The sequence below is a fragment of the Phodopus roborovskii genome, unplaced genomic scaffold (assembly GCF_943737965.1).
Source record: "Phodopus roborovskii unplaced genomic scaffold, PHOROB, whole genome shotgun sequence".
Lineage (NCBI taxonomy): Eukaryota > Metazoa > Chordata > Mammalia > Rodentia > Cricetidae > Phodopus > Phodopus roborovskii.
In genome coordinates, this window is record NW_026126470.1 from 24,521,180 (window position 1) to 24,537,017 (window position 15,838).

The following is a 15,838-nucleotide window of genomic DNA, read 5'->3' on the forward strand; positions in this document are numbered from 1 at the left end:
ACTTCTGTGTGTGACACAGAAGAAAAAAAAAAACACTGTGTTGAATAAACCTAATTCAGGCAAGAATTCCAGTGCCTGGTCATCAGTTCAAGCTTAACAAATAGTTTTCAACAGAAACACCTACATAAATGCTATATACTGACTCATTAAAGAAACTGTTAAGAGCCAGGCAGGGGTGACACAGGCCTACCAAAACTTAGGTGCAGATACTGGAGGATCTCTGTAGCCTAGTCTACAGAGGGTAACACAATAGCAAAAGAAAACAAAGAAAAGACAGAAACTGTTGTAACTAACAACTCACAGGAACCCAACCCTGTATTTCACCTAGGAACAACGAACGGTTCAGTACTCTCTAATTCAGGGTTTACACTAACATTGTAGAATGTAACTACTACAGAGAATGAAACTGGCCTACACAAGCAAAATGCACACATTAAAAGCATTAGAAGGTGGAGAAAGGGAAAGCAACCAAAGGGGTAAAATGTACTAAACAAGAGTCTTGCATACAGCACTAATTCTAAAGTGTCATGAATAACGCAAAGTGGTTTAGTTTTAAACTGAGGCCCAACATGAATTAACAGTGAAAATACAGACCTAGTATGCACGTCAATCAGTTCAACCCAACAACAACAAAGGAGAACATAGGGTAACAGTAAAAGAGGAACTAAGCCCTGAATGACTAACTGACTATAAAGACGTAAGCACAATAAACAGGAGCGTAAATGCAGTGAACCAGGGGGATGTTACAGAAAAGGAGTCTTAAACATTATTACGATACCTGAGGTACATTGTGTTTTCCATACTTCCAAAACTTATTCTGCGATAAAAGTGATTTAAATTTCTCTTCCAGAGAATCGAGCTCATTGTTAGGTAAGAAGCAAAGCAGTTTCTTTAGCGCCAATAAGGAGCATGTTACAACTCGATGGAATTTAGCCTCTCTCTCCTCCTCTGGAACAGTTCTGGATTTGAAAAATAAATAGCTTTGGGTTTTTGGATTTTTTTTTTTTTAATGCATGTACACATATGGAAATCTGTTGTAGAATAATATTTTAAGACGTGTTACATTTGTTTATGTTGTGGAACATTCGTTTAATGATGCAAAGATGTGTTGCATTCTTTTACATTGCATTTGATTAACTGTGAAGCAATGTTATTAGATCTGATGGGCTAATAAAGAGCTGAATGTCCAATAGCAAGGCAGGAAAAAGGACAGGCAGGGCTGGCAAGCAGAAATATTAAAAAGGAGAAACCCGGGAGGAAAAGGAGGAGGAGCAAGAAAAGGAAAGGAGGGTGCTGGGGTCAGCTGCACAGCCAGCCACAGACGAAGAGTGAGAGTAAGACATACAGACCTAAGAAAAGGAAAAGGCCCAGAGGCAAAAAGGTAGGTGGGGATAATTTAAATTCAGACAAGCTGGTTACAAATAAGCCAAGACAAGGCTGGGTGTTTATACTTAGGAATAAGCCTCCCTGTGTGATTTATTTGGGAGCTGGGTGGCAGGCCTAACAAAAGTCAGGACAAACTGGGGAGTGGTTTCTGTCCTTCCTCCATGCAGGTCCTCGGGCTTGAATTCCACATTTTAGGACTGACTGATAGTACATTTACCTGAGGAGTCACCTGGCTGCCCACAGGTACAATTTTAATCGCATATTTTGCAGCTAATACAAGTAAACGCCTATGCTTCACTCCCACACACGGAGGAAGGGAACACAATGCTCTCTCAGCAGCATGTGCTGGGCGAGTCTACGAAGGGCGGAAAGAAACCTCACTACCTGATGCAGTCTTGAAAGTTTAATCACAATATAACATGCAGCTAAATATGACATTTTACTACTTCTTTAACAGAACTACTTAATAACTTCTTCAAGTATGCCAAACCTTAAAATAGTTCCTGCTACTATGACTGCCAAAAGGTGTATGTGAGGGGAAAATGTAAAATTCTAGTACAACTACGTATGTTGCTCCAAAAACTCAAATTTAACAGCCAGGCAAAGTTCAAGCACATAGCAGGCACCAAGTAACATTCTCTGAAATAATTTCTCCTTCTTAGAACAAGTCACACTGAAATTACACACAATACCAACAAAGTAGATGCCTCCAGTGAGTGACTTAGAAACAGTGTAACTTACTGAGGGTCACTGAGTGTGTCAGGAGTTTCTTTCAGAAGGTGATCCTGTAGTACCTGAAGGAGAAAACCATCAAAACCTTGAGATTTTATGAAACTGTCAATGATGATCAGATATAGGGAAAATTTACTTTTTAAAATTCCCATACCTGCCAGACAGTGGTGGTGCACACCTTTAATCCTAGCACTTGGGAGGCAGAGGCAGTTGGATCTCTGAGTTCAAGGCCAGCCTGGTCTATGGAGTGAATTCCAGGACAGCCAGGGCTACACAGAGAAACCCTGTCTCAAAACAAACAAAAATAACAAATAAATAAATAAATATCCCAATGCCGTCAAACCACCTACTAAGACGTTTGTACTTTGCCCATTTTTCTCTTCCTATGTATTCCCTACATTGGCTGCTACTGTGGTAAAGACGGCTCCAATTACCATCGAGAGAAGAGAGAAACTTCCCACTAAACACTGGTAGCCATTTGTTACCCATTACTCTTACTGCTGCAGTACCATGGGATAATGAGCTGCTAATAACCCTGAGAGACATTAGGGTTTGCTTTCCTTCCCCATCTCTGGCCTACAGAGAACACATGCTATGCACACGTGCAGGCCAGGGAACAGCTGCGGAGTCAGCTCTTTCTATCTTTATGAGGGCTGTAAGGAACACTTTTACCGGCTGAGCCATCATGCTGGTCTCTCCATACCTTCTGAGGTGATAGTAATCTTTTATGTTGCTTGTGTATGACAAGAGAGACACAATTTGTTTCTTCTTGACACATTTACAAGAGTAGATAAAAGAGCTACCACTATATGCCTGAGAGCCTTTAGATACTTGAGAAACACAGGTAAAGAATGATTCCAAAAACTCACACTTGTAATTTCTTCCTTACAAAACACTATGGCTTCAGGTTGCTTGCTTGGAGGGAAAGCGGCTTCAAACGCATCCTTTGCTGCAGTTGCAGCTGGCGGGTATGTATCACACTGAGCCATTAGCCAATAACCCATCACACTCTTTAAATATGGAGCCAAGTGCTTCTTTACTTTAAGGATAAGTTTTTCAAAAGCTTGCTGTGTAGCCTCTCGAACCCGGCGATCATGATCCTATTGAAAATAGAAATGTGATTTAAAAACAAATACCAACATTTGTAAGTATTCTACAATGACTCACAGTAAGACTTCATCTATAATCATATAATCAAACTAATATTAGCTTTTGACAGGCTAGGAAAATAACTTATTTTGGAGCATGTGTTTTATGACCATTATAAGCCATAAAAAAATAAATAAATAAAGAGAAAGCAGTTTTGCTTTGAAAGACTGATTTAGGGTTTCTTTACTGACAATCATATGAAATAATTTTTCCTTTCTCTTTCCAATGAGATTGTATCCAAATGAGTAATTATAAAGAACTCATTCCCAACCTTCTATAGCAAATACAGAAGGGAAACTCTATCCAGAAATGAATCACTTACACAAAAACAGGATCATAAACTCTAATGCTTACAAGCGAGATTTTGCAGAAGATTCTTGGCCAGTATGGAAGAACCCCTTTCACAGCTTCTGTGTCTCTTTCTGTGCACATAGTCCCAAACTCTTGCATTGCCTGAAAGTGATTAACATCATCAAAGATTAACAAACCTGACAATGCCTACTGATTTTTTTTCTTTTGTTCTGGAAGCTTAGTCTACTTTATTTAAAAGGAGAATATAGTATTTCTATCTGTGCCACAGGAAGCATGAGAAATTCTTTCACTATTCACTATAGCAGACACTTAACCATTGACTTTTAGACTTTACCATAAACAAAACAAATGAAAAGGACAGAGCTGAGCCAGGAGTGGCATCAGCTACCCAGAAGCAGAGAAGACCACTTACATCCAGAAGCCTCAGAAGAGCTCAGTAGTATCACAACATGCATCTCAACCACATAAAAACAGTATGAAGAGATGGCTCAGCAGGTATAAGCACTGGCTTCTCTTCAAGGAACCCAGGATCAGTTCCAGGTACCCACATGGTGACTCACGGCCATAACTATAGTTCCACAGGATCCCGCGGCAGCGGGACAAGACCAGCGGCAGAGGAAAAACCCTACTCCTTACATATGGCGCCCACGTGGCTAATAAGAACTTCCACTTAAAATTTAACAAAAGCTTAAAAAAGGGTTTTAGAAACAAAAGAACAGAGACAAGCAAGGTTTCTTGGTAGCAGCATTTTTCTCGGTTGGACTCTGCTTTGTGAGAGACAAGCAGATATTTGCGCGGCTCCTTTAAGGGAGGATTCCTGACTCAGCATAAGTGGAAAAAACCACACGGCTTTTAAGAAGCACTGCTAACAATTTATTGGTGTGTATGAGAGCTGGCAATGGCAGTGACCACATCTCCTAGCCGGCAACATGCAGCGTAAACCAAGACAATGACCACAGCTCTCACTGCTGGTGGTAAAGGTACCCGCCGCCATCTTTGGTAAACCGCAGCTGACACAGCTATGACTTTCATTTTAGCAATGTTGTTGTTTAACAGATAAAGACTCGTGGCCAGAAAAAGGTAAAGATTTACAGTAAAGACAGATTCCCATTAAAAAAGAAAAAGCGCTAAAGGTTTACAGTGTGTTCTAAAATATATGTAGTCTTGGGAGAGAAAAGGAATAAAATCGTTTTAAAAATACAGTGAGGAGTTGGGTATGGTGGCACACGCCTTTAATCCCAGCACTCGAGAGACAGAGGCAAGCAGATCTCTTATGATTTCAAAGTAAACCTGGTATGCAGAGTAAATTCCAGGACGGATAAAAGTTACACAGAGAAACCCTGTCTCAAAAGATAAAAAAAATAAAAGTAAAAGAAACACAGTAATAAAAAGCCAGGATGCAGAGAATCTGGATACTGTATGGTATTATATTGTCTTTGTATCTTTTGACTGCTGAGAAAATAACAACTGTTAAAACAAATGCTGCTGAATTAATTCAATGTATATATTGTAAAAATGCTTTTAACTACAAAATTTAAGTCTAAGGACAAGTTACTGGGAAAAAGTATTTCTATTTTTGTTTCCACAGAAAATGAAAAGTTGTGGATTCCTTCCAGACTAATGTGGTTTGAGCAAGCCAGACCCCCGAAACAGCGTTCCTGGTGATCCAACATTCAAAACAGCTTGAACAAGGCAGCCTTGCAGACTACAGCCAGGATTATCTGCGTTTTCTTACCATCCTCATGACAGCGCCCCCTATCAGCAGGAAGTAGTTTGGAAAGAATGATGCCCAAATTCCCAAATATTGTTTATAAATGTTTGTTTTCATTTAAATGGGGTTGGTTATAAATGGTTAATGACCACAACCATCTTTTTAAAGGTTAAAAAGGGGATTATGGTATAGATATGAATACTTTGTTTTAGAATGGATTTTCATTTTTTGATATAATTTAAGGTCAATTTTGTGATGTGTATATTTCTTCTTTTGTTTAGATATTGTGTTTGCATAGCTCATTTAGAAATGTAATATATAATTTAATACAGATTTTAAATATTCAAAGCTTAGAGTTAAGTTAGTTTGGTTTTTCAAATACAGAGATGTATTTGAGATAGATAGGAATTCTTCAAACCTTTCAAAGACATACAGAATATGGCATTTAAAATGGTTTAGGGATTTTCTTGACAGTGAGACATAAATGCTCCTGGCAACACCACCTGCACCAGAAAGGAGAAAGGAAGATGGACATTGAAGAAACGCATTCTGAAGTTTACTTCTAGAATGGAAAGACAAGCCATTTGGACAAGATACTGCTTTTGTCTGCACTGTTTGACTTTATGCTGTATAAACTGGACATGCAGGACCCCACAGAAAAGTGACTGCTGATTCACGATGGACATTGCTACAGAGTTCCTGCTTCATAGAAGAGTCTGCCAGACAGTCTACAGGACATAGAGAAAAAATGACTGACAAACTGGCAATACAAGAAGACAGTTTAAAGTTTCCTGCTTTGCTGGAGTCTGCCAGAGACACTATGGCCTATGGGCTGAAGATGGAAGATTACAGAAGAACTTCGGGTGACTGACTGGGCAGTGAGTTGTCTCTGTCATTTCTAGAGTTTATATACTATCCTTCTGTGGTCTTTGAGGGAGTTGAAGACAAATAGTTATGGTTATAGTTTTCCTTAGTTAGGATTAAAGATAAATTACATATAGGACTTCAGACTCACAAAGATAGGATAGATGATGGAATATTTTCTTTTAATCTTGCTAAATGTTAATGGACTAAATATTGTTAACTGTGATTCTTATTTGATAAATGTTGTGTTATATATTTTGCTTTGTTAAGGTTAAAACCCTTCTTTTTATTTTAAATAGAAAAGAGGCGATGATGGAAGATGTCATTCTGTAAATATGTTTCTCTTATTGGGTAATGAATAAAGCACTGTTGGCCAATAGGAAAGGAAGATAGGAGGGACTAGGAGACAAGGAAGAAGAGGAAGTAGGAAGGAGGAGTCAAGATGGAGAGACTGGGGAGACGAGACGCCTGCCATATTCCCCGGTAAGATTAGAGCACGTGGAAGTACTTATATTTAACAGAAATGGGTTACTACTTAAGACAGAGCTAGCCGATAAGAAACTCGTACCTGGCCAACAGCATTATATCAAATATAGTCTCTATGTGTTAACTGGGGCTGGCGCAGTGGCGGGACCAGAACAGCGGCAGAGGAAAAACCCTACTCCTTACAGGATCCAACAACTTCTCTTGGCCTTTTGGGCACACACATGGACATGGTACCCATACATTCAGGCAAAATACTCAAATACATAAATAAGTAACAATAGCCATGCATGATGGCTCTCAGCTGTAATTCCAGCACTCAGGAATTAGGAAGGTGGAGGCAGGAAGACGGCCACAAATATAAGGACAACCTGGTCTGCATAATAAATTCCAGGCCAGTGAGGGCTACATAACAAAACCCTAAAATTTTCAACATAGATTCCTCTTCCATGAATAACTTCACAGCCAGGATTCCAAAATGTGGTTCAAAATGTTTGAGACCAGCCTGGTCTATAAGAGCTAGTTCCAGGACAGCCTCCAAAACCACAGAGAAACCCTGTCTTGAAAAGCAAATTAAAAAAAAAAAAAAAAAAAAAAAAAAAAAAAAAAACAAAAAATAAGTGTCAACTAAACTTATGTGTCCAAAAAAAAAAAATTTATAACTGTCTATTGTATACAATTTTTCTTTATGATAAATATAGCAAGCATTTATTCTAACAAAACTACATTTTTTTCTTTTTCTTTTTTGGTTTTACGAGATAGGGTTTCTATGTGTAACAGCCCTGACTGTCCTGGAACTTACTTTGTAAACCAGGCTAGTCTCCAACTCACAGATCAGCCTGCCTCTGCCTCGAGTGCTGGGATTAAAAGCTTGTGCCATCACTACCCAGCTAAAACTTCATTCTTAATCTGTTTGTTTGTTTGTGAAACTTGCCTTTAATTTTGTTGTGACATCTTTCTTGGAAAGTTTCCTCAGCACCATTCGGAAATCAGAATCTACAAGACTGTCTATGTCTTCAGCTCCTTGAATGGCAGGAACATAGCCGAGGTCACTGTGAGATGTTCCAAAACCAATAAATCCAGGCACTGTTCCCTGTTCTTTGGCAAGGAGTTCTGCAGCTCGGCCACTGTTTGATGGCTGATGAGAAGGGAAAGAAGGAAAGTCAGAGCACACTCCCACACATACATAAATTAAAAGTAATTGTTTTTTTAAAGATAATAACCTGTTTTGAATCACAATTAGTGGTTCGCCTGATATTTACAATATACAATTCCACTAGTTCTAAAAGTTAGGGGATCTTTTGCTAGAGGAAAAAAATATTTGAACTATACAAAGAAACTAATTTACTTCTTTAACGCCTTCACAAGTTACTCCTTTACAACTCTGGACCTAGCCTGCAATATTCACTGGAAATGAGTATTTGTCATAAGAGCCCATCAAAAGTTCTCTCAACAGTTCTAGTTTCCTAAACATTAGAACAACTCTTAATTTTGGAGACAGTCTCATGTAGTCACACTGGCCTTGAACTCCTGACCTTCCTGCTTCAGTCTCCCAAGAGCTAAAATTATAAGCATATGCCATCACAAGGTTTTGAAAACTATAGTTATAACCCATTTGTGGCTGATGATACCAATATAATGGGCACTGAGAACATTTTAAAGAAAAAGAACGAAAGTCCAAAGCCTATATTTACTTATAAAATATTTAAATAGACAGTATTTGTATACACGTATACCTTCTAATGTCTTTTTACTCACCCAAGAAATGTATCATACTAACATCTAATGCCATATGCTGCTAGACTGAATCCCCTGAGAGCAGATAAGCCCATTTACCATATTAGAAGCCAAAATTACTATAATACACATAAAAATCAATATAATGATGTGATCAAGACAAAAGACACACCCTTAGCTTGCAGAGATGGCTCAGTAGTCAAGAGCAACTTTTGGCCAGTGATGATAGTGGTGCACACCTTTAATCCCAGCACTTGGGAGACAGAGGCATGTGGATCTCAGTGAGTTCGAGGCCAGTCTGTTCTACACAGCAAGTTCCAGGACAGGCTCCAAAGCTACAGAGAGAAACGCTGTCTCAAAAATCAAACAAGAAAGAACCTTGGGCAAGAGTGATCCCCTAGTCTTTACAGGACTTGCCCACACATCCAAGCACAAGGTCCTGAGCTTGACCCCCAGGACCCACATAAAGAAGCCTGGTTGGTTACACATACTTGTAATACTAGTTGCTAGGGAGTCGAAATAAGAGGATCCCTGGGTTTCCAGGCCAGGAGGAAATCTGGCTCAAACAACAAGATGTATAACTCCTGAGGGATAAGACCTGAGGTTGACCTCTGGCCTCCACGGGCACTCACACTGGTTCACCTTCATGTATGGGCACATACACATACACACACACACACACACACAAATTAAGAACCTTACTCTATCTCTGGCAGTTTCCATAGACTATACCTATATCTGTTCATTCTTTATACCTAGCTACTCTAAGACTACTTGATTTAGTGATTAAGTCTATGGTTTAAAGAGCAAACTTAAGGTGTATAATACCTTCTATCATTTGTCTTCAACTTTTCAGACTCATCTTCTACTACTACCGTCTTATTTTTCCCCTCCATCCTTCCCTTCTATCAATTAATACCCTGAATTCCACTCAAGGTTTCCCTAAGTATGCTTTTTTTTTTTTTTTTTGAGACAGGGTTTTTCTAGTCCTGGCAGTCCTAGAACTCAGTGTAGACCAGGCTGGCCTCACTGAGATCCACTTGGCTCTGCTTCCCCAGTGCTGGAATTAAAGGCATACACCACCACCGTACCAGTGAAAATAGAAGATAGACTTTTTTTTTGGGGGGGGGACGGACAGGATTGTGCAATAGTCCTGGCTGTCCTGGAACTCTCTTTGTAGACCAGGCTCTGCCTGCCTCTTAATATGCTCTTTCATAACTCAATCACATAATCCTTTCTTTCCATCTGAAGACGCTTCCTTTGGCTGACTGACAAACTTGTATCCTTCAGACACGAGTGTCTGCTGTTCTCCCTCAGACCAGCCACCATTCGCTTCTCTCTTTCCATTCATGCCTGCCTCATCATAGCTTAACACTCCTATTCTCTTACAAATCTATGTCTGCCATTAAACTCATAGTTCAAGAATAGCAACCAGAAGCGGAGTGGTGGCGAGGATCTGTAATCCCATATCCCCAACATTTGCAAGGCAGGAGAATCAGCAGCACGTCAGTGCCAGACTCAGCTATATAATGAGTTCAAGTCTATCCTGGTATATATGAGACCCAGTCTCAAAACAAAACAACAGCAGTTAGCCACCTCAGTGGCACAGACCTGTAATCCCAGCACTGAAGAGGCTGCAACAAGATCACAAGTTTGAGGACAGCCTGAGCTACCTTAAGAAGTCTTAGACCAGCCTGTACTACTCAGTAAAATTCCATCTCAGAAAAAGAGAGAAAAGAAAGACTGGCCGACCAGGTAGAGGTGGTGCACATTGAGGTTTAATCCCAGCACTCAGGAGGCACACGCTGTCGTATGTCAGTTCAAAGCCATCCTGATCTACAGAATGAGTTATAGGACAGCCAGAGCTGCACGGAGAAAGCTTGTCTTGAAAAACAATGAACAGACATGTATCTATGATCAACAAATACATGTGGCACCCAGCACTATATTCTATTGAACAACTACTACTATAAGTTCAAGTCTAGGCCCACTAAGACAGCTAGGAGGGTGAGCGCACTTTCCATGCAAGCCTGACAATCCAGAGTCCCATCCTGGGAGACACGTAAAGGGGTACAGAGAATGGACCCCTAAAAGTTGTCCTCTAACCTATACACACACTAATAACAACATTTTAAAAAAACTAAACTTCAACCCCAACTCTGAAGCTTCCAGGCTGTACAACGTAATCAAATAAACTCCACTTAGCTCATCTTTTAAATGAGGTAAGAGCAATTAATTCACTATTCAAATCATTTTCAATATCAAAAGTAAGTTTTTTAACTACCATAGTAATAAGTGATCCTAGCAAGAATCATCTCAGGTGCTAAAATCTTTAGAGATAAGTTCATAGATGAGTATATTCAACCTCAAGTTACAACATCACACATTTGTTGTCAGCCAATGGAAAAAGATAATTTTGCAATGGTCAACAGTAAGCAAATGTGACTGATAAAGAAACAAAAGCAGCAAGTACCCTGCACTTCTGGTGTGATGTACTGAGAACGGCACCATATGAAGTACTCTGGTCAAAGTGGCTTAACCTGAACTGACATAACAATCAGATGAGTCTAAATACAGCAAAGCAATGGCCACCTCTTCCTGGTTATTATGACATAAAAGACCTGTTCAAGGGGGCAAGAAATGTGAAACTGTCTAACTCTAAAGACTTAAATGGCAACCAACGGGAACACGTGATACTTGACACAGCCACAAATGCTTTTCAAATGTTATTACCTAAAATCAGAATTGAAAATGTAGAGGTGAGCAGAAATATGAATTGTTAAGTCTGCACGTTGTATTTGAAGATCCCATCACAGTTAAAAGTTTTGCATGGTACATGAAGGATGGCATTGTTTTTAAAGTATACCACAGAACCTGGCTGTTAAATACTGAATTTAACTCTCCTAAGAGTCAGCAAAGTTTATAAATTAAGAGAGAAAATGACATGTGAACAAATATTAACAGCCGGTGATTCCATGAATATGGAGGTTTCTGGGTTTGGCCCATGTCTTTAACGGGAAACGACTTTAAAAAAAAAAAAAAAAGGTATGCAAATTGTTAATTCTAATATTCTTGCCCTCAAGTGAATAAAGTTTACATGCTGTGACAATTAAACAAGAATACAAGAAAAACATTTAACATGGGAATTAACCTGTTGTAACTGTAATGTTTTGATACTATAATCACTAAAGTTAACTGATCCAGGAACAGTGGACTAGTTCTATAAAACCGTGTGTGTGTGTGTGTGTCTGTGTGTGCGCGTGCTGACACTGGAGGAAGAACGCACTGAGGTGGTGTGTGTGTGTGTGTGTGTGTGTGTGTGTGTGTGCGCGTGTGCTGACACTGGAGGAAGAACGCACTGAGGTGGTGTCTACAGCCACCTTAACAGATGGGCACCAGGGAGGGACCTGCACAGCGCCGCCCGCGGGGGGTGTGTGTGTGTGTGTGTGTGTGTGTGTGTGTGTGTGTGTGTGTGTGTGTGTGTGTGTGCGCGCGTGTGCTGACACTGGAGGAAGAACGCACTGAGGTGGTGTCTACAGCCACCTTAACAGATGGGCACCAGGGAGGGACCTGCACAGCGCCGCCCGCGGGGTGTGTGTGTGTGTGTGTGTGTGTGTGTGTGTGTGTGTGTGTGTGTGTGTGTGTGTGTGTGTGTGTGTGTGTGTGTGTGCGCGCGCGTGTGCTGACACTGGAGGAAGAACGCACTGAGGTGGTGTCTACAGCCACCTTAACAGATGGGCACCAGGGAGGGACCTGCACAGCGCCGCCCGCGGGTGTGTGTGTGTGTGTGTGTGTGTGTAGGGACCTGCACAGCGCCGCCCGCGGGGGTGTGTGTGTGTGTGTGTTGACACTGGAGGAAGAACGCACTGAGGTGGTGGTGTGTGTGTGTGTGCGCGCGCGCGTGTGCTGACACTGGAGGAAGAACGCACTGAGGTGGTGTCTACAGCCACCTTAACAGACGGGCATCAGGGAGGGACCTGCCGGGCCGGGCCGGGCCACGGTGGCCATGAAGAGCGAGGTGAGCTTGAGGCCAGGCCGGAGCGCCAATGGGGGGACGCGGACGGGGGCACGCACAGCGCCGTCCGCGGGCTCCGGCCGCCCCGGGCCCGTGGGGGGCCAGTGGGGTGGAGGCGGGCCGGGGGCGGGGGGCGCCGTGCGTTTCCGAGCGAACGGAGCGCACGCTCGCTTCTTCCCACAGCTCGCCCGCAGCCTCGGGCGCCCCCGGGGTGGGGTGCACGCTGAGCCCGTCTCCCCGGGACAGCTGGCCGTGCGCGCTCGCACGCCGTCGTTTGCGTCCCAACTCCTCCGCCCGGCCGCCCGGCCGCCCGCGGGGACGCACACACCGAGGTCGCACGCCTCCCTCACGGCCCTGCGGACGGCCGGGCCGCGCGCCGCGGGGCTGCCTGCCTGCCTGCCTGCCTGCCTGCCGGGCCTCACCCTCAGGTTCCCCTTGGTCCGCTGCTTGTTCTTCCCGCCCATGGTCGCGGTGGCGGCCGCGCTCTCGGTCTGCGGAGAGGAGCTTGACACCGCCGGGCCACAACTTCCGGTCCCTCGCGCCGGAAGGGGGCTCATTGTAGCGACTTTCCCCGCCCACCGGGGGGGGACCCTTTGGCAGCCCACTTCCGCTCCCGCCTCTCTGTCAGGACTCCGGCCACTCGCTGCCTGAGACGTCACAGAGGAAGTACCACCCACCCCCCTCCCGCGTGAGTGGCGTCACCGGTGACCAATAAGAAACCGGCATTGGGTCCGCCGCGCCAAATCCTGTCCTGGGTACTTGCGGCGACTTCACTGGGTACCGGTGTGTGGGAATTTGACTTCGGCTATGTTCTTGCACAAGATAGCAATGGAGCCGTATGGATGGTAGCAACTGTGCTAAAAAGTGCTAGAAGTAAAGGCGGTGATGCGATCGTCGGCATGAAAAAACTGATTCTCAGGGTAGACAGTCGGGCTCTACATTTAACTAAATTCTGGATACTGTTTTACGCTGTTATTTTGTAGATCTCCCCCTCTCTTCCACACTAAAATGTGGCACGAGTTGGCTCATTTGGAGAGTGCTTGCCTAGCTTGCACAAAAGCCTGGTCAAACCACTAGCATCCTCTAAGAATTCTGTGTGCATCAAAAGATTATCTACTATGTGTCTTTGATATAACGCAACAGAAAGTACTTAAGACCTATTAAGTATTCTTCTTACAAAAGAAAAAAAGGTCAAAGCAATCTAGCTGAGCTTCAGATCTAATTTACAGAATACAGAGGAGTATATAAAATGACATTGGCACAGACCAAGAATTCAGAATGTGGGAAATTCTACAAGAAAAATGGTTTAACGAATATATAGGGTGGGAGTAGGGAAGGGGAAATAATGTACCTAATAAGACAGATCATGCAAATAAAATGTGTGGATCTTGTTTGAATCAAATTATCTGCCAAGTAGAGGAATGTGAATTTAAATTGAATTTTTTCTATAAAGTTTTCTATTTATTTTAAATTTAGAGTGAGAATGTGTGTGTGTGTGTGTGTGTGTGTGTGCGCGCGCGCAAGTACAGATGCCCATGGAGGTCAGAACATGGTATTGCATCCCCTGGAGCAGAAGTTACAGGACTGAAGTGGCCTGACATGGACTCTGGGAACTCAACTTGAGTCCTCCACAGCAAGGGTTTGCTTTGTTTTGGTTTTGGTTTTTGGTTTTTGGAGACAAGGTTTTTCTATGTCGCTTTGGAGCCTGTCCTGGAACTTGATTTGTAGACTAGGCTGGCCTAGAACTCATTGAGATCCACTTGCCTCGGCCTCCCAGATGCTGGAATTAAAGGCGTGCACCACCATGCTGGGTTCTTAACCCTTAAAAAAGCCAGGGCTCTTACACAGAGAAACCTTGTCTTGGAGTTGGTGGAGGAAATATTACATATGGAAACACATACATGCCATGAGGGAAATATGTGAGTGCTGTCCACTTTCATGAGCGATCTGGAACCATCAGAGGGTTACACTGACCAACAGCACAGAGTGGAAACTCTGAAAAGTTTTTACTTCTTAATCTGGACCTTAACATTGTGGCCATTCATTGTCGCATTCTTACTACCTTCATTATACAATGTAAAAGTTTCTTTTGTTTGTTTGTTCATATTATTTCGGTTTTGTTTCAGGAAACAGAGTTTCTCTGTGTAACAGCTCTGGCTGTCCTGGAACTCACTTTGTAGATCAGACTGACCTCAAATTCATGGGTATCCAACTGTCTCTGCCTTCTGAGTGCTGGGATCAAAGGTATGCCCACCAAACCTGGCCAATATAATATTTCAAAATAAAATCAACAGGATTAGGCCAAGCATGGTTGCTCAGCAGGTAAATTTGTTTGCCTCTTTGCCTCCAAATCTGATGATCTGTTTAATTCCCAGGACCCACAGGACGGAAATCAAGAACTGCAAATTGTCCTTTGACCTCCACATGCATTGTGAAACACACACACGCACACACACACACACACACACACACCACTCATGCACGCATGCACGCACGCACGCACCAAGTCCTTGCAGCAGCCTCTAGGGATATCAGATTTTACCCAACTTTGTTAGTTGCTAAGGTCATGTCAGAACTCTCAAACACAGATAGTTGGTGTGTTGGTCTGAATAGGTATGACCCACATTGACTCTGTGTTTGAAGGCTTGGCCCATAGGGAGTGGTACTATTAGGAGCTGTGGCCTTGTTGGAGGAAGTGAGTTACTGTGGGGTATTGCTTTGAGGTTTCATATTTGTTCAAGCTACACCCAGTGTGTCAATTAGATGCAGAATTTTCATCTCCTTTTCCAGCACCATGTCTGCCTACATGCTACCATGTTATACCATGATGATAATGAACTAAACCTCTGAAACTGTAAGCCAGTCCCAGTTAAAGGCTTTCCTTTATAAGAGTTGCCGTGATCATAGTCTCTTCTTAGCAATAAAAACCGAAGTAAGACAGTTGGTCTGGCTGTATGTTAACAGCAGAGTAGTAACTGATATTCCCAGGGCTAGTGGGTAACGGGGGAACCTGAGGAGATGCGGGAGACATAAACATGGGCACTGTGCTTAAAAACCACTCAGATTCTCATCTGTGTTTGCCCTCCTTCATATTCAAATGGCCTCGCTGTGTCTCTTTGAATTCTACACTGTGCTATATAATAAATATTGTATTTTATCTACTAATTCATTCATTCGGTAGACATACACATTGCTTGTAAGAGAAATGGTTGGTTATCAACCCAAATAAAATTACAGAAAGTCATTTCCAGAATGAAAAATTATCAAACTTTAAATTTAGTTTGCAAAAATTAAATTCTATAGATATAGAGTCTGAACTCTCAAGGACTTTTGAAAAACTTCTGAGTTCAAACTGGGTGTAGTGTCACACACAAACCTTTAATCTCAGCACTCTAGAGGCCAAAGAAGACAGATCTCTGTGAGTTCAAGGCCAGCCTGATATAATGGTA

General features: G+C 42.4%; 1 protein-coding gene across 1 annotated transcript in view; it reads right to left on the bottom strand.

The window, feature by feature from the left end:
* Positions 1-12,991, bottom strand: part of Ltn1 (listerin E3 ubiquitin protein ligase 1) — a 51,520-nt gene extending 38,529 nt beyond the window's left edge. Inside the window, exons 1-6 of the mRNA XM_051191805.1 lie at positions 12,812-12,991; positions 7,572-7,775; positions 3,622-3,720; positions 2,988-3,218; positions 2,128-2,180; positions 779-959 (exon numbers count right to left, since the gene is read on the bottom strand). Coding sequence (XP_051047762.1) covers positions 779-959; positions 2,128-2,180; positions 2,988-3,218; positions 3,622-3,720; positions 7,572-7,775; positions 12,812-12,946 — 903 coding nt within the window. The 5' untranslated portion in view covers positions 12,947-12,991. The remainder of the gene's footprint in view (positions 1-778; positions 960-2,127; positions 2,181-2,987; positions 3,219-3,621; positions 3,721-7,571; positions 7,776-12,811) is intronic.
* Positions 12,992-15,838: the final 2,847 nt, after the last annotated feature.